Genomic DNA, 20,651 nt, shown 5'->3' on the forward strand with positions numbered 1-20,651 from the left:
GTAAGGTAAAGTGACTTTTGGTGTGGCCCTGCGTCCACCGTGCTTTATCAGACTGTAGATCAGCAAATAATATTAGAAACAAAGCCTTTCAAATTTGTGCAAATCAAACACGCCTTTAGGACCCACCCACACCCCGACAAAAAAGACACTAAACAACTAATTCTAAAAACATGTCAACAGAACTTTACAAAATTTAATAGAAAACAGCATAGCGTTATTGTCTTTAAGTCGTTTTTAATACAAATAATCGGCTGTCAAATATCGTCGCAGTTACTGATATTTTCAACGCCACCTCAACACAACTGAACAAATGCATTTCATATTGATTAGAATTCCGTGACCTGTTTTCAAACAAGGTTGCAATTACTACAAATTATGGAGATAAGAAACTTTAAACGATTTCTTCTGTAAACCCGCTCAAAACATTCGACCAAATGAGACTAAATAGAAAGATACAAACAAGCCTACTTGTGAAAAAAAAAAAAAAAAAAAAAACAATCGCGTTTTAAAATTAGAAAATACTTGTAAATGAGTTTTCTAATTAAAAACTTTTTTCAAGAGATAATGAAACAATTAAAAGAAATCATTCTGGCATGAAAACGCTCTAAATCTGTACAAATAATCCACCACCAAATATGGTAATTGTTTATATAAAATGTCAGATAAAACCTGTTATTTACTTCTTAAAATACACTAATTAGAATATGACTAAATCTGACCAAAAACAAATCCAAAAACATCCTTGCATAAAGACCTTAAAAATTTGTACAATTGATACTTATATTGCATCAGATTTGTCCATTGTAACTTGAAAGAAAATCATTAAAAACAAAAACCCAATTCTTAAATGATTTTAATCTATAAAAAAACAACTATTCTACAGAATTTAACAGAAGGTGTCCTGTCATAAAGGCCTCTCTCTCTCTCTCTCTCTCTCTCACACACACACACACACACACACACACACACACACACACATATATATATATATATATAGAGAGAGAGAGAGAGAGAGAGAGAGAGACAGAGAGAGAGACAGAGAGAGAGACACAGACAGACAGACAGAGAGGTGTAAAGTAGATAGTTGGGCAGCTGTGAGGTATGTGAGTGATCTCAGACTCAGTTTGACCTCTTGGTTTTAGGGGATCGGTTCAATTGTGTGGTATTCGTGACTAAACAATACTCCTTTTGTTCCATTCAGAACATAATATAGTTTTCCCAGTGTTCCTATTTTGTTTTATTGTCAATATAACTCTATGTCGATATCACCAGAACATCATACACATCTCTGGGGCTTTGAACTTTTTGTTTTTCAGTGTAATCATAAAGGAAATTAAATTACCATCAAGTAAAAATGGATGGAAAATGCTTTCTTGGGGCAACTAGAACATTACGTATAAATTAAATACGTTTGTCCGGAGGGAGAATGTCTGGTTGCTGATGCGAGTAGAGAGTGTAGCGTAACCGCCAACATAAAAATGTTTCATCTCCAGCTGATGACTAGAAGCATGCTATATATAGACTGCCAGATCACATGACTAACTGCAGTCTGATGTGGATTCTGGATCCGACCAGATTCTTAGAGAGGGTTGGTTCGGAAGTTTGGAACAAGGAAAGACACAGGTCCAGCTGGAAAGATGAGGGAAATAGTCCATATTCAAGCCGGACAATGCGGAAATCAGATAGGCTCAAAGGTACGATTAAACATCTTCAAATATACAGCCGATGTCATATCCTAATTTATTTTACACAATAGTGAAATTGAAGCTAATTCGAGCGATTTACACGTAATTTACTCTAATTTATGTTCTGGAGATCGTTGGCTTGTTATGCGTAATCCGTTTCCTATTAACAGCAAAATAATGTGTAAATGGTATCCAATTTGTTTTATGTAAATTCGTAGGACTTGCATACTGTTAAGTTTCTGCAACATTATATATATATATAGTGTTTTATATACAGTGTATTTAACACCTGCATTTTTTATTTTGCACACCAATGACTTTATTTGACTTTAAGCTGCAATAGAATTTTGCAAAATTGTATTTGATAATAACGAGTAAGATACAAAAGCATAGACCCATCAGCAGGGTGCTTATCAACTACCATAAAAATGAATTGCGTGAAAAACAAATTGGTGTGTGACGAAAGAAATGGTGGGCCTATTTTTGTGATTCAAATTATGGTCTGAAAAGTATGTCTTGAGGACCTATGTGAGGACGTTTGTGAATTTTAAGCGTAATCACCATAAAGAGCTAGCGCCTGGGTTGCTGATTACCTGGGATATTCAAACAACCATAATGAAAGCGCTTGGACAAATAGCTGCTGCTTCGGGAAATTAGAGCAGAAGGAAAGGCTTCAAAACGCTCTAGAAAGCCCAACGGGTGAAGAAAAGAATAACGTTTAATAAAAGATATATGTTTTTTTCCGATGTAAATTTATGTTGCCCTTCTTGATGTATGAGCTCAGAGGCGACATTATTATGGGCAGTCAAATGAAAATGTGCTCCAATAAATAGATAGGTCTGGGTTTCTGAATATCAGATATTTACATTCAAGAAGAATACAAAAGCCGCTAGATGATATTTCGAAACGATTTATGATATTAGGTTTTGCGGTTTGGGGCTCCCACATTCAATTTTCGATGTAAAAGAGTTCCTGTAGTTTAGTCATCTGTTATTGATTCATAGGGATGTTTGCAGACTACACTCCATGCATCCCTAAAGCGACTCCAGAGCCACGTACACAAACTTATACAAATTCTTATTCTGATGTTAAATGGAACAATGACTCATTGCCTGGGTTCTAATACATTTGCAGATTCATCCATACATGTGTATATATGTACAGTTGAATATAGCAGTCATGTGTGTGTGTGTGTTTGTGTGTGTGTGTGTGTGTGTGTGTGCAAATATATATGTTAAGTGATAGACGTATCTAATACTGGTGATCAAGGAACTGAACAGACACACACATAACTAGAAGGCTGCAGCAAAGCACCAAATCCACGCACTATCCTCTTTCTGTACTAAAATATCATTATGTAGCCCTGTAGTTAAAAAGCCGTCTCAAAGATTCGTATATGCGGTAAAAAAAAAAAAAAAAAACCAAACCCAAACCCAAACCCTAGTTTAGTGTATTAGTGAGTAAAATGCTGCACCCTCAAGATTTGGGCTGCAGACCATACCAGCTGAGGAGTGGACTGCCTTGTCATGTTTCTGGGCAAGGCACGTATTGGCATTAAATAGTTTTTAATGTGCTGATATGCCATTAAGCATTACATATTTTTTCATATGCTGATATATAATTAACACCAATCAGTCAATCATTAATCTTTAGTTTCTGTTTCATCTGACGATGAGACATTTTTATTTCGTCCTGTTAATCTGAGGCTGAGACATTTTTTTGATATTGGGTCTCTTCAGTCTGGTACTGAGACATTTAATATTTTGTAGTCATCAGCCTATTCTTATCCATCAAAATTGCTTGATATACTATTTCACAACTGGCTAAATAAAATCCCCAGACTTGCAACAGGGTCAAACTAGATCGCCAAATATCAACCCCCTCCCCCAAAAGTTTGGAAATTAACGCATGCCATCATAAAATCGATCTGTATTGCTAACTCACCAACACTCTCCCAACTACGATGCTTTGCTAGGTCTATTTAATATTAATGCTTATATAACACAAGCCCCTTAACAACTGCCTACATTCTATTTTATTGTCTCAGTAAGACAATAAATATCGATAAATGCTGTATAAGCAACTGAAATATTGTCTCTTTTCATCGATTTGAAATAAATATCGGCTGACGTAATTGAGGTTGAACAGTAAAAGCAAGAGAAAGTCGTTACCATGGAAACGTGCAATTCAGAAATATCCAGACATATGAAACTCTGCTTCAATCGCTGATTTGGAAACGCGACTAACGCTTTCGTTAAGTCACCATAGTTATTCAGAACTGCACTAGACGACCTCTCATCGCAAACCATGATAAGAGAGAGATTCATTGCACGCGGGCGGCGTGGCCTTGATATTACCGTATTAATTTACTGCAGAAAGAAAATAAAACAAAACAGAAATAATACGCTTTAATTTTCCTCGCTTGATCACAAAACAGCTTTATAACATTTACTGCAATGCTATTGCTGCAACCATTTTCGTTTTCTCGAACAAACTGTGTGTGTGTGTGTGTGTGTGTGTGTGTGCGTGCATGCGCGCGCGTGTGAGTTCTGCATCCAAATTATTACACCCCAGAAAGAAACCGTGTTTAGCTGCAAATGTTTGTAATGAAGCCGTGGAGGATCGTAGTTTTCGAGACTCTGCTGGCGTAACCGAATATCTTCTCGAAATGAGCTTTGTATGAGGCTGCATGCAGTAGAGATTATCTGTTCACAAAATACTCTCGTTAAAGAATGCGGTTTGAAGCGCAGCTGTTGAGTTTTACTAGCATGTATAACTGTGCATTTAAACAGCTGTGCACGTCATGGTTCATCGATATACACTAACGCACTCATAGATATCTTCGCAAAAGAAACAATCAAAGGGCCCATTGACATGTAAAACAGAATAATGTCTAGACCAAATAGTTTGGTTCCATACCGTAATGAGTCAACCCTACTTGGCATTATCGGAAGATATGGCGATAATGTCATTTTACATCACAGTTTTCCCAAGGGTACAACAGATCGATGAACAAGTTGATGAAGGTCACTAAGCATGAGATTAAAAACAAAATAACAGTTAATGAATTTAAATTTTATTTTTAAAAATTGGGTTTTCAATCATAGTATGAAGGAAGGGTGTTGTTGAAATTATTTGCAAATCGTACCAAAGACAAAAACGGTACTAATAACGCCTCGCTAGGCGCTCAGTGTTAAGAGGTTAGTGTTAGGACTGGTCGGCCTGGTGTCAGGATAACATGACTGGGTTGGAATTGCGGCATGATGCCCCAGTGCTAGACATCACTATAAACTGCCACACTGCAGACATCGTAGCGGTATGACTGAATAATAGTTCAAGCTAAGTTACAAATCCAAATCTCTCTCTCTCTCTCTCTCTCTCTCTCTCTCTCTCTCGGCCCCGGTGGCCGAGTGGTCTAAAGCGCTCTCCGTTACGGATCACTGCCATCTCACCTCTGTCTGCGTGGGTTCGTGTCTCGGATTCGGCTAACGTGGGTATGTGAGAAAGCTTGCCAGGAGCTTCTCGTGGGTCGGTGGTTCTTTCCCGGGATTTTCCGGGTTCTTCCTCCACCATTAATACTGGCCGCCATGTATAGCCTATCGTGTGCTGAAAAATGGCGTCAAACCCTACAACAACAACAACTCTCTCTCTCTCTCACACACACACACACACACACACACACACACACACACATCCATAACATTGCATATAAAACAAAGATATATATAGGAAAATGTAATGGAGAATGTTTATTCGATGGAATTGAAGAATAAGTATAGATAATATGAAACCAGAATGATAACTTTCTCAGCTATCATATAAATTAAGATAATCACATTGGCTTTGAAGTGAAAAACCGGTGCTTTATAAAAATCATTTTAACAAGTTCATTTAACAGCGCATGTGCTCGGTGTCTTGCACCAAGGATAAATATATATGCATCGACCCTGAACCGCTGGCGCATGATGCAGTATCAGATCATGGTCTATGCAGTGTGCAGATGGATGCGACTTATATACAAGCAGATGCGGTATCTTCTGGACGTTGGATAGATAATTATGGTATCAACATAGCATCAACGTCATTAACGAATGGTTAGCGAATATGAAACTACAGTTCCGTTGTGGATGTGAATGCTGCATTCAGTTCCCCACATTTCCGGACGTTATCGACCGTTTTATTATAGTAGTAGTGAACTACTCGGGCGTTACAACGTTTTGTGCAGCGTATGTCATCTTCGAATGCTGTATTAACAGTAACGCTAAACTGATGTTTCTTTATTTTCCCTCGAGAACACCAACATAATGTTGTACGCTTGACGGGTACCCGAATGTATAGTCCTTTCTTTTAATGGCAATACGTTTAGTTTGGATGCCAGTTGGTCACCTGATTATATCGAATGGTATCAGTGTCACTCCCAAGCATAGTGTCACTCCTGAGCACAATCACTTTGACAATTAAAGTAGTTGTACTAAACTTGTGTTCTTTTACTACTTTTACTCGTATACTCTTTTCTGTTTTACTACCGATGCGCCATTTTAATCTTTTGACCTGTTAAATATGTAACTTTTGCAACCGCGGATTATTGAGAAACTTCGTTTGATCAGCTTGAAATAACCAGTACTTTGGTCAATATCTCTTTAACGTCTGTTTTTTAAATAATATTTATAACTGAAAATCTACTACTGGAACAATTTAAAAGTCAAACTGAACGCTGTTTTTAAAACTACAAGTGCCCAACGCTAAGCGTTTGTTTGCCAGTGAACCGTTTATCAATAATATTACTGGCCATTTGGCAACCCTTCATGATCAGTTATTGGGGCTTCTTTTTAAACACATTTCTGAATCTTTCATACCTGAAAATCTCATATTCGTTGTTATTACAAACTTCTATTTATCTTGTACAAATCATTGCGCTTCAAAGTATGACCCTCGCGAAAGATAGCGTAAGTTATACCTGACCCCGATATGTATACGGAAGTGACGTACCACTAAAATCAAGAACGTAGCCATTCGAGTATATGGGTTATGCAACAGAGTATGAAGTGAGCACAGAGCTGTGGAAAGTTAGGAAATGAAATCAACTAATGTTGTACCTAAAGTCATCATCAGGGTAAGGAAAAAAAAAAAGAAAAAGAATGTAGATGATGGCGTTTATTGGAAAGACTTGTTAATACTGAAGCGCGGTCTTGGCGTCTTGTCTACATTTTGTAATATATAAGCGACTTTCTGACAATCCATACATACACCAGATCACTGTGTTTTAATCAGAATTATGGACTTTAACCCACTGAAAATAAACTTCTTTAGAATGATACGGGGGGAGGGAGGGAACGCCATCTTTAAATACAACCCTGTATCGCTGAATATAATATAATTTACAAGTTCTACTTGATATTTGTTGCCTTTAATTCTGCATCACAAATCCTTAGTGAAAAGCATTTTTAAGACATATGTATGCTGTTTAAAGAACTCTCTGAAAGGGAATGACATTTCTTTTTACAAAGTATTTTTCTTCTCTCTCTCTCTCTCTCTCTCTCTCTCTCTCTCTCTCTCAATGATATTTCTAAATCCTCTTTCAGCATTCAGAAAGATCTGTGATGATTTGATCATCTGTAATACATTCAGAAAATATATAATGAACAGTGGGATCTACTCGGAAAGCTCTTCATTATATCGCCAAATCTGATCTAGTATCATTGGTAGATTCCATTTGCTGCGTCTTTTTCATTCAGAAATGTTAAAATTTATATTTTCCCGTATTCTATTTTTCATCACAATTTGTGACTATATACTGAGTAAAATCATTTAATCCGGCTTTGTATGACTGAACAATCAATACACTTCTACATTAATGACTCATTGGCTCGTTCTAGACGGACGACAGAAATAATGGCAAACCGCTCTTTAGTCAAGGGAGGTAATGCATTTTGGTAATTTAGCTATTCGTCATATTTACCGGTCTTTGCTTTTTAAAGTTTGTATCGAGATGTATATTTACTTAAGGTTTGAGGGTTGGTCTTTCAGGGAATTTCGGCAAGGTTTTGCCTTTGTCTTATTTGCTACCTAGATATTAATCGACACTAGACAGCCAGGATTGAACTTTATACACATAACTTCACAGGCATTCCAGTCAGATAGGATGGCACATATGTACTGATCTCACCTTCAGAATAACAAATACATATTTTACTGGGGAAACCGATATATGAATTCTAACCCCATTGACCGGCTTAAATATGGGCGTTCGAGCCTGCAAGTAACTGAGCAGCAAGAAAATTAATTGGCGACAGCTCTTTTTGATTGTTCGACTGAGAAACCGTATAAACTAGACCTAGTCACCTTTGAATAAAACTTAGTCGGCGACACCATTATTGAATGTCCGACAAAGAAACAATCCGTAAACTAGAAATAATAATCTTTGAATTTGACTTCGTGCAAGTGTTTATTTGACAGTTTAATGGCTACACAAAGCACAGACAATTAAACAAAAATTGATATAACAATATTTGGGATGTCTTATGACCGATGTCCGGTTGTTTTGCTTAGAGTATGTGCCGGTCAATGCTTAGAACTGGTGGTAATGTCAATGACATACAAGTGTTTTTGGAAGACACATCTGATTCGGCTTTAATGCGCACTGCACATGAGTTTATGTTTACATTATACATACATACATACATACATACACACACACACACATATATATATATATATATATATATATATATATATATATATATATATATATATATATATATATATATATATATATATATATACACATACATGCATACACTGAAACAATATATATCTTCTAATTTTGTGAACCAACGAATCTCCAAGACGAAGTTTCCTGTCTTCAAAATCAATTTATTATTTGTATATTCCTATCCATTTCCAAGACAGAGTGTGGTGCACATAAATCAATGCAGGAGTAAAATTTAATTTGGCAACAATTTGTATGACACATGTTTTGAAGGGTCACAAAATATTACATATGTGGTTAGACTAATAATCCATCTTCGCTTCCGAGCTTTCAATCAAAAATAGTTCCAGTTGTTATGAACTGACTGACTTTTCTGGAATGAGATTGTATATAAACGGTCACGTGATACTAATCTAGAATTTTCTAATTTTTACCATCAGTAAATCTTGTGGACTACGTTCGGATATCAGTAGGTTTCCAGTGCACTTCAGGTGACGCTTTATCTATAGCAGCTCCTTACACCATACAAATAACAAGCCACCACGTCAACACACCCCCCGTGGCTTAAGATCAACATTTGCAAATAATAATAATAATAATAATAATAATAATAACAACAATAATGCGGATTTAGTACAGCGCATAATCGTTAGAAACTCTAAACGCTTGACACTATTAGAAAACACATAAACAACATATACAACGCAAATATTATAAACACAAACACCATAAAATAACAGAACAAAAACATGCTGACAGTACTTAAGGAAGTAAACATTATGAAGTCTTAAAGTCGGTTCTTGTGGTTGAAATATGTAAGTTTCAAGAGCAATTTTGAATGATATCACAGTATCCTTGTGTCTACGATCAATTAACAATTTGTTCCACGTAGCCGGGCCCTAGTACGCAAAAAAAAAAACGTTGTCCGTATGACTTCAACATTCATCTCTGTATCCCCCACCCCCCAAAAAACAAACATATCGTGTGCGTGACATAGTTCCACAGATCACTGCTATGACCCGCTCTGACATTCTGCCTTGTCTGTAAAACTAGATAGAAGTCTGCAACCCTTGCCCAGCCCAGATGGGGGCCAGCTGTTATGGCTCAGTGTGACGAGGCTAATGAAAGAAAAGTTCGAGGTACCTAAAACTGATTCTTTGTTGAAGCAATCCGCTAATTTGACAACGGAAAGGAAGAAACTTGGAATTTTAAGATTCAATTATATTAGCTGGGTATTTATAGAAGTGTACAGTTTTAAATAATCACTCACAAAGTAAATAAAGTCCCGATGGCTTTGTGTATCTTCAAATCTTGGTCTGCACTGTTAGCAATTGGTAGCAGTTACATGAAGATAAATACTGTATTTATGGTACCGAATTTGGAAGCAACACTGATGCAGCGGAATGAGTTATCGACTTCCGGTTCAGTTCCTTGTCTGTCACTTTGAATCTAGGTTCGTATCTTTATGTTAATTTGATGAATTCCTGTTACATTTTTCATGCAGCACCATGCTTACGATTGCTTTGGTACTATCTTAATCTTATTTCCCCTGACGCATTTATCTTTGTCCAGATAAAACGTGTCTGGTCCTTTGAAACATACTAAGCGACACTGAAACTCTAAACCCTAGTTTAGATTACAGTTAATCGTAGCCAAAGTCATACTAGAAAAGCTATGGACTTTAGACTTGCTTAAAAGCAAGCATATCTAAATTCAACTTGACGGTGACTTTGAGACTCAAAATATAAATCAAGAAGAGGCCCTTAGAAGCTTCGAAGTAGCCATATACAGTGATGATTCTCGCATTTTCATATATATATATATATATATATATATATATAGAGAGAGAGAGAGAGAGAGAGAGAGAGAGAGAGAGAGAACATCTGGAACATCTGTGGCATAGCTAAGATGCTTGGGCCCTACACAAAGCTTACCGATGGATCCCTGCAATGTTAAATGTTAATATCTAGGATATATGGGACCCTATTCAAAGCTTACCGATTGGCTCCCTCAATGTTAATAACAGTTTTGAGTGTCCATAAACGGTATTCGAACGGTAGTAGATTGCCTATTCCTGGTTTATTTCTACAGAGTAAAATACAAAAATATTTGTTTGGATGGGCTGGTGAGTCTCCTGTTTTCGTAGGTTCCTATCCTTTGCTACTTGCTATATGGTAGCTACGCCCCTGGAAAAAGATTTATCCGAAAGCAGAGATTCTATGCATAAGCGCTTCCTTGTTATGCAGGCCCTGACGCGTCGCACGTTATCGTCCATAAAGACAAACTTATCGACCGCTCTAAGTACTACCGCCAGTCAGCAAAAATGTTTTCTGCATTCATACAGGATAAGAGATAAGTATTTATGTCCGACAAAACAGACTTGTAATTACTCATGAATGCATATATACTAACAAAGTGCTGAATGAGGGGTCCGCATGGCCGGTAACCAGTCAGGTGTATGACATGTTCCTGATAGTTGCAAACCAACATTTCCATAAGTGATCCTGTCAGCAGAAGAATGTACAGCGGTATAATCGTTTTGAAGTATCAGTAATTAGACACATCTAATTTCATTAGTCCTTTGTACTGCTAATGCACATCTGATTCGGCTTTAATGCGCACTGCACATGAGTTTATGTTTACATTATATCCGTCTGAAGATTCGCGTGTGTAACTCTAAAGTTGTATGTGAATTAGCACTTCTTGTAAAGCGAGTCAGTTGTCTTGAATCTGCACCGTGAATAGTTTATCCCCCACCCCCGCTTTTATTCTCTCTAGAGAATAGAGTTTTACTAAATTTGACGGAAAACATTCTGAAATAAAGCCCTTTGACATTTGTATAAACGATGCCTATCCGTCATCAGATATGGCCGCTGTGACTAATACTGGAAAGAAAAAAAACTATAAACGATTTCTTTTCCAAAACCACGAAATATACTTTAATCTTATTTACCTGAAAGCAGCCTGGCATGTTTTACATCTACAAAGTATGCCGGTCTGTCATAAAATATGACAACCGTTGCTTAAAAAACATATGAACACAAATCTAATTAACCCTCTCCTCCCAAAAATCTAATTAATCATCCCCTCCCAAAACTTGAAACAAATACTCCTCAGAAGCCATTGAGCGGAATTTCATAAAACCTTAGAGAAAGCATTCTGGCTTGAAGCCTTTTCAACCTGATACAAAGAGGCAGATACTCATCAAATATATCCGCCCCTACTGCAAACTGAGAAACGTTTAACTACATTTCTTTTTATTTAAAAAAAAACAACACCACACACACACACACACACACAACAACAACAACAACAACAACAACAATAAACCGCTCGACGGAATTTGACAAAAGCTGATACAGTGTCTCCCGGAATGAAGAGATTCACAATTTGTACTAACGTCGCTGATGTATCATCACTTATGGCCACCGTTACTAAAAATAGAAATACATTTAAGTAACTTCCTCTCCTTGATCGCTGGGCAGGTATCACGGTACCAATTGTTTTTCCATAGACCTTAATGCTAATGGTTGGAGAAATAAATATATTTTCTATCCTACTTTAGCATGCATGTCACACACTTTTCTAGAGAGCAGTGTTAGATTGTCAATTTGACAAGGACAAAACCAAGCGCTCCATTGCATTTAAGAGAGATAACTCTGCTGGAACTAGACAAGGGTAAGAGTTATCTAGTCACAACAGACCCAGTTTCATACACGTGTACCACATTTTTAAAAAAATCATAAAAAATACAAAATATCATCTAGATAGGAATTAACATAATCTCACATTTTGCCAGGAGGCACAACTTTTTTTTAAGCCTAACAGAAAGTACAACTCTTACATAATGCACCAATCACAGCTAGTTTTGTTGTTTATTTCGAAATGCAATGTTCCTACACCTTAAGCCACGCCCACCTGGACTTACGCAATTGGTACCGTTATACCAGCAGAATAAGATCTCATTTAACAGAAAACATCCTGTTGGGAAAACATTTAAATTGTATTTTACGAATGATGCCGACTCGTCGTTAAACACGGCCAACGTTACTAAAAGTAAACAAACCATCTTTTTATCCTGATCTACTGAATAAAATGTAACGTCGCTTAAGAGATATCATCCTGCATAAGACCTTCCTAAAATCCTTGAAACAAATTCTTCTCAAAAACCGTTCCACGGAATTTCACCGAATTGGACAATTCAGGTCTGTACACATGATGCGAATCCACCGTCACAAAATTAACGCTATTATTAAGAATAGACCAACAACAACAAAAAAAGAATTAAAAAAAAAAAAGGCAACAGAATGCTTCCTGACGCAAAGACCTTTTACAATCTGTACACGACATTTATCCACCGCTAAATATAACTGCCATTAGTAAAAGTGTAATAACCTTTAGATGCCTTTCCCTCAAAACTCGTTGCATTGAATATTGATAGAAAACGTCCTGGCATGAAGACCTTTCAAATGTATGCAAATGGTGCGATCTGTCATTACAAACGGTCATAGTTGCTAAAGGTAAAAGAAAAGAAACATTTAAACGGCTTCTTAAAAAACTCAATTGAATGGCATAAAATTTGACAGATTTCATTACTAAAAGTAGAAAAGCATTTACATCGTTTTATCTCAAAAACTGTTTAACATAATTTGACCAACATCAGCATCAAGCTTCTCGGCAATACCGAAGAAGTGATTTTAATCTGCCAAATAAGGGTGAAAACGGAAAAAAACAAAACAAGAGAGACATTGAAACACTTTTGTACTTAACTCTTGCAATCAACTGCATTTGGAAGGCAATTTAAACAGAAAATGTTACATCATAATGACCCAGATTTCGTGGTTAACTTCTTTTGCATTAGGCTGTTAGCTAGATGTCAGGATCTCTATCACGTTTTATGGTTATACATTTTGGTATTAACGTGTGTTTGTAGCCATTTTCATGACAGAAAATGACGAACTTCCGGACTTTATGTCTTTTGGAATGGTGATCCATTTCAGACATAAATGTTGTCATCCCAAATTTAGGACACTGTGACCTATTTTTTTCTGTGATTTCTGGTAAATGTCAACTTAAAGAAAAGGGGAGGGGTCTTAATAGGTAGAAATTGGCATACCCACTCAATGTGATATAATTTAAATAAATACAAGACAATATAATACTATATTGTTATGACTGATGTGTGTACAACCATACCCTTAGTCTTGCATTTTAGGTGGAATGTATGAGACGGAATTTTCACATTATCCAATTTTCTTTGAAGCGACGTTGAAAGGCAATCATCCCTGTGTGGTAGCAACATCAACTATATAGTTAGATGTTTATAAAAAAAGATTTTAAAAATGCAAGTTAAAAAACCGCTCATGTATGTTACCCAGCATTTTACTCAGAATAAATACAATTACAGCTATGATAATAGAAAGAAAAGACAAACAAACGCTTCCGCTGAATATATATTGAACTGATGACGCCGACATCTGTGTAGACATGTAAGTAAGATTTTGTGTAGACATGTAAGTAAGAAGACATGTAAATAAGATTTTGTGTTGACATAAATAAGATTTTGTGTAGACATGTAGATAAGAATTCGCAGAAATAATCTTAGATTTTCTTGTTATGTATTTCAGTTTTGGGAAGTAATTTCAGACGAACACGGTATCGATCCCACAGGAACATATCATGGCGATTCCGATTTGCAGTTAGAGCGGATCAGCGTCTATTTCAATGAAGCGACCGGTAAGCCCTAATCTTCCTCACTTTCTTTATGCAACTTTGTGTTAATGTGTGCGAACGTGTTTGCAAACAGAATGATTGATTGTCGAAAATTATAAGCAGAAACACATTTGGACGGTTAACTTATTGGGTCAACTTGATGGATCGATGTACGCAACGCTTTTAAAACCATTTATTCTCTATCTCAACCCAGTCATATCCGAAGATTTCTAACCTTCAAAATGTAAGTCATTTAATGTAAGATAAGAATCGCAAGGCAGGATCACGTGACGCATGAACATCTGTTCAAAATATATACATCCTTTCTTCTCAATCAAGACTGATCGTTTGGGCCACGTGGCACGCAAACAGTGAATAAAGTTTGGTATGCGATGAATGTAATGCACTGGCAGTAATTACTGCTTACACACCTGGTTGCTGATTCATAGATACATCATTCTTTTTTCGTCTCTCAGATTCCTGTTTCTTTCCAGTGCATTTGATTGGATAGAAAGGAGGAGTAAATACTATGCTTATTTTCGGAACTAAAGACCCACCTACCCACCCCCCCAAAATAAACAAACAAAACATCAAAATATTTTAAGCTCTAGGGACTGCCAGATGATCAATTAATGAACACAGAAGTTATATATTTACAGGCAAGAAAATTGTGGATCTCATATTAGCAGATTCACTGTTCTGCACTTGATAAGACTTTAGACTGGATGGAATTTGATACTCATATAATATCAACAAGCTGTAACTATCTTTCTTGCCGATCATCTTACTAATCCAGGCCATTTCAGTTAAGTCGAGAAATAACCTTGGATGTATTCGTAGGAATAAATCTCATTTTGTAATTGGAACACTCGACCTTTTACGTTAAGTTGGAAAAGAAAAGTCGGATGTAATTCGCCGCGATTGGGAACTATTTTCCTAACAAGTTTTGTTGACTTGGCACAGTATGTCAGCAGAGGAATCACGGTACCAATTGTTTTTCCATATACCTCAATGGTAATGTTTTGTGAAATAAATATACTTTCTATCCTACCTAAGCATGCATGTCACACACTGTCATAGAGAACAATGCTAGATTGTCAATTTGACAAGGACAAAACCAGGTACTCCAGTGCATTTAAGAGAGATAACTCAGCATTAACTAGACAGGGGTAAGAGTTATCTAGTCACAACAGACCCAGTTTCAGCCATGTGTACCACATTAAAAAAAAAAAATCATAAAAAATACAAAATATGATCTAGATATGAAAGCTCCGCCAACCTGGGGATGTTCAGTTTGTACCATTATACCCAGAATGATACAGAGTCACTCTCGATTTTTTAAAACCTTTTCTGTCACAGCATATCCCACATGCTGCAAATCACCAAAGTCAAGAATTCACTACCTAGCATAAAATAATTGACGGTACTTTACTAAATTCAACGTAAGCAATCGTTCAGGCTATTTAAACCGAGATATTGATTTAATTTGTTTTACCGCTGATGTGGCCTTTGTGGTTAGAGTGTTCGCCTCTGATGCTGGAAGTCGCGGGTTCGAACCCCGGCAGAGTCATACCAAAAATTTATAAAAATGGTACTAGCAGCTGCCTCGCTTGGCGCGCAACATTAAGAGGTTAGTGTTGGGACTAATCGGCCTGGTGTCAGGATAATGTGACTGGGTGGTACATGATGCTACGAAATTCGAACTTTTGAAGTATCGCTACAATTATCGCCGGAAAGAGACGATGATGTTCCGAATGACTCGTGCGCATCATAAAGACTTGACTCTCTTTGGTAGGATAATAACAGTGCCACAACACCATCAGTTTAGGTTGTATTTGCTGAGATGTTTTCTTTAGAATGGCTTTAGTGCAGAATGTTATGTAGCAGGAGAAAGGAATACTTTTACTAGCAGTAATGGATCACTGTGCTAACATTTTCTATAAGTAGTACAAGTTTGCCTATCTTTTAAATGAATTTTTTTTACTGTATGAATTACTATTTACCAGAAGTGCACTTAATTGTTTTTTTTTTAATACAAGTTTGAAGACATTTTTTTCTTTCTAAGTTACCTATGCAGCTCGAGAATGAAAATAGACATCCATAGCAAGCCCTCTGTTATGATTTTTGCACATTATGCATGAAGCATTTGAAGGCACTAAATTTGCTTAAAAGTTGCAAATACCTGGTGACGACGGACTTCTTGGAGAATTTTTCAAACTGTAAGAAGATATCACAGCATGTGACTTAACACCTATTTTTAACGCTAGTTTCTACGATGGTACACTTTCGGATATATTAGAAAAGGGTTTAAATATCTCACTTTTTAAGGAAGGCAACACCTGTGATATAACTAATTGTAGAGGAATGACATTTACTAGTTACATTACATTATTTACTTGAATTCTAAATGAAAGACTTAATAGCTGAGCCACCAACTATGATACAATAGCTGAAGAACAGGCAGAAATCCTGGTTTATCGACAGTAAATAATATTTTGTATTTTACTCGTTGATATAGAAACATCTTTCGTTAAAAACAGGAAGATTCTACTGATTATATCTTGATGTTTAAAAGGCATTTGATTTAAGTGATAGGGAGAGGCTGTGTTATGTATTATTACAAACTTGTGTGCATGGTAGGATGCTAGCTATTGCAAAAATTGTATATTGAGGTATTAAGTCAGCATTGAAGATTTTTCAAGATCAACTTTGAAAATATTTTTAATGTAAGCTTGGAGTGAGACAGGGTTGTATATTAAAACGTCTTCTATTCTCATTGTTTTTAAATGATTTATTATCAATAATGGATAAAAATGCTGGAGCTGGAATCTTTGTTGACAGTGAATTTCAATATATGATTCTGTTTATTTTTGCTGATATTATTTTAGAATTACAAAAACTAATAGGCACACCCAAGCACTTGTGTGTAAAATGGGGACTTATTGTAAATACGGATAAGACAAAGATCTTTGTTTTTAAAAATGGAGGTTGATATAAGAAGTATGAAAAATGGACTCATCCTAATGAAAATAGCACAGATTTAACATATTACAAATATTTGGGAATAATATTCTTGCAGATTGAATTGGTCAAAAGGATTTGAATAACCTGTTTCCCGAACTAATAATGCTGACAATTCTGATCTCCATCACCGAACTTTGTGTTAAAAAATTGTTGATGTTCATATTAAGCCTGTTCTCGTCTATTCATCAGAGGTTTGGTGGATGCAAGAATAGAAAATCAGTAGAGAAATTCCATCAATTTTATTTCTCTCTTGTAATCTTCAAACATGGAGCTCTTGGTGCATGTGGACGTTATAATATGTACATTAACTTTTATATTTGATGCATAAAATATTGGTGTAAAATTGTGCATACACATAGCTATAAATGCCCCAATAAATGCTACATGATATTAAGGGAATTGGGTGACAACGAGAGAATAAATAATGCAACCTATATTCGACAGCTACTTGTAAATATGGGTTGTGTTTTTGTGGTGATATCAGATAATATTTGCAATGTTGATTTAGACAACAGTTAATGGATTGCAATTTTCAAGAATAGCACGATGAAGCAAATGGGTCAACCACTTTAATGAATGTTAAGAATTATACTAGTCTTATAGAATATTAAAAATACTTATATGTTGTTGAATATAACGACATAAGATGGCTATACATTCTCTTTAGACTAGGAGAACTTCCTATTAATATATTTACCAGTAGACAAAAATTTATATAGGGCACGACGATTATCATATTTCTGTAAGAGCGGGAAAATTGAAAATGATTTCCATACTGTGTTTTTTATTGCCCCAAATAGTTAGAATTAAGATTTAAGTTTCATCCAAAATACCGTTACGAATATCCATCTTAAGATTTTTTCTGTAATTCACTTTCGAAACAATCTGAAGAAGTTATCAGAAAAACGGCACAGGTTATACATTTTGCTTTCAAGTTATGAAAAATACTTATCAAAGCGTGTAGTTAAAAATATTATATTCTATTATATGTGATTATATGACTTAGCACCATAATGAAGACTTAGAAAATAACAATGTGTGTCCACCCCAATTATATAGTTTCTTCATTGTATAACTTTGTACTTTGGCCAATGGCTGTATAGAAGACAAACAAGTACTCTTGATTCTCTTACTTGCTACATTCAAAATGCAGTCTATCATTTAGAATATTAAACTTCGATGGTTTAGAGGAAAATAAAAGGGTCCATTTTTGTAAGAGTGCATTTCTTTAATCTGGAATAATTTAGCACTTTAGTCGGAAATAATATTCAAGCATTCTTACGAACCTAAGCAAAAGTACTGGAAAACACCCAGGTGTGTATCACATGCAGCTGATCCATGGAGAGAAATAGGATCACTTTAGCACCTCGTCGACGATCAAAGAGTACTAATATTGATAATGTGTGGTAGGGGTGAGTTAGCCGACAATGATGGTGGTAGTAGCACGCGCCACCTGAGCCCCTTAGATGACCTCCATGTTAAAAAAGTTTCTATAAATGATAGACCCCAGTGTGGGCCATTGTTGTGCTATATGTAAACATATATAAATGATAGACCCAAGTGTGGGCCATTGTTGCGCTATATGTAAACATATCGGTTGCTTATAGCCACAAATAAGAATTCAATATTGAGGCTATAGAGTTTCTACTGTATACATTGTTAGAACTGACCTCAGTACGGGAATGGACATCACGCAGTAGGTTTGGGGCCCTAGTGGTACTACATGTAAGCGTATGGTTCTAGGAATATATCACCCCTATGGGAAATATTAGGTGTAACTGTCCTGAATATTATTCAATGCACCAATGGTTGATGCACTATATAACACACCAGTTTTTATGTACCTTCCAACACACATGCGACTATCCAACATAGTACGGTTTATATATTATCCAACACCGAACGTTTTGAATATCCAGCACCCACTTTTTGATATATTATCCAAAACCAAACTTTTTAAATTATATCCAACGCTAGTTTTTTTCATATACTAAGCAAAACACGATTTCATATACTATGCAACATACACCTTTTGATTATTATCTAAGATTTCTGAGTGCTATCCAGCACGCCAGTTTTGATACACTATCCAGCATCTACATTTTGATACACTATCCAGCACGCCAGTTTTGATACACTATCCAGCATCTACATTTTGATTACTATCCAACACAAATTTTTTGATATGCTATGCAACACTCACTTTTTGAGTAATGCCCAATATCCTTCACAACACGCCATATGCAGTGACCAATACTTAGATTTTATAATTTCAAAACACAAAGACACTATCGGGGAAGAGGTATGTAGGCTCCATATTTAGATAGTCTCTTAGTCCATCTATAATAGATACGGGAAGGGAAACGTTGGTGGTGTTTTTGGGTTGATGATTATGTTTGACAGAATTTCTTTTCCTTCCGTTGAAGCTGCTTCTTTTAAAGCATCCAATCTTCTAGTCACCCGGTTTAAAGATGGGTGCTACGGTACAAAATGCTGATTTTCACACATCTGTTAAACCATATCTTCATTGTCGAGCGACTCCTTGGTACACAGGATACATCAGTTACAATGCACTTGAGAATCCTTTTTGCAATACAGTTTCATATTAACTTTTCCTTTCGAGATTACAAAATACGACAGGAGTATAAGGATGATGTATAAATACCCGGTAAGCGTGTTACTTGTTTCCTCGTTTATCGTAAACAACTGTGATATAAATCACTTTGAAAGGAACGACTCTCGATAATATATGTGTTTCCTACGACCACATACTCAACGATATACGAGTACACAAACAATAAAGCCAGCCCTTCGTTTATTTCGATAATGTTGCGAACGTGCTTGCATAATCGAACGTCGTTGTGAATGTTGTGATATGTTCGTGTTTCCATCCAAAATAGCAAACAAACTGAAAATCGGATACACAACTGCCGTCTGAAAAGTCCAATGTAAGATGATGAAAAATGGCGTTGTATTCAAAATAGTACACTTCCGCGAGTTTTCTCTAGTTCTTTGCCAAAATGATAATTGAAAATAGCTGAAATTGCTTCAACAAGATTAACAGCATGATCATAATATCAACCAGGAATTATTATGGCATTGATATTCATCTGAGCATTCGCTGGCGATTTTGTTTTGGATTTATAAATGAGAGGACCATTTTCCTCCAAAGTTTTTGAAATTGTTCCTTGAATATTTCGATGAGGAAGGTGGTTGTATCTCCAACAACATTATTTAAGTGAGTGCGATAAGTGTTTGCTACCAGAGCTACCTTACCGTGAGCGTCATTATCTAATTATATAGGCTGAGGTAAATTGACCGTGCTGGGAAACACATTCATATAACTGTCAATAAGATTTGTTAAATAAAATTGATTATTCGTAGTTCGGTTGTTCTGGTATCCGGTGAGTTATTCGTTGTCAAAGGAGAACGATTTTCCAAAAACCCCAAAAAGATTCCAAAAAGGGACGATGATGTTGTTGGAATAGTGGCGAGTGAAGTTGGCGAAACTACCTATGGTG

The 20,651-nt window shown here is 36.1% G+C and overlaps 1 protein-coding gene across 1 annotated transcript in view; it reads left to right on the forward strand.

Annotated features, from left to right (window-relative positions):
- Positions 1-1,534: 1,534 nt before the first annotated feature.
- LOC149808580 (tubulin beta chain-like) overlaps positions 1,535-20,651 on the forward strand; it is a 30,677-nt gene continuing 11,560 nt past the window's right edge. The window contains exons 1-2 of the mRNA XM_089979553.1: positions 1,535-1,694; positions 14,022-14,130. Of these exons, the coding sequence (XP_089835679.1) occupies positions 1,638-1,694; positions 14,022-14,130 (166 nt within the window). The 5' untranslated portion in view covers positions 1,535-1,637. The remainder of the gene's footprint in view (positions 1,695-14,021; positions 14,131-20,651) is intronic.

The sequence above is a fragment of the Sinohyriopsis cumingii genome, chromosome 1 (assembly GCF_028554795.1).
Source record: "Sinohyriopsis cumingii isolate HCF-2022 chromosome 1, ASM2855479v2, whole genome shotgun sequence".
Classification (NCBI taxonomy): domain Eukaryota; kingdom Metazoa; phylum Mollusca; class Bivalvia; order Unionida; family Unionidae; genus Sinohyriopsis; species Sinohyriopsis cumingii.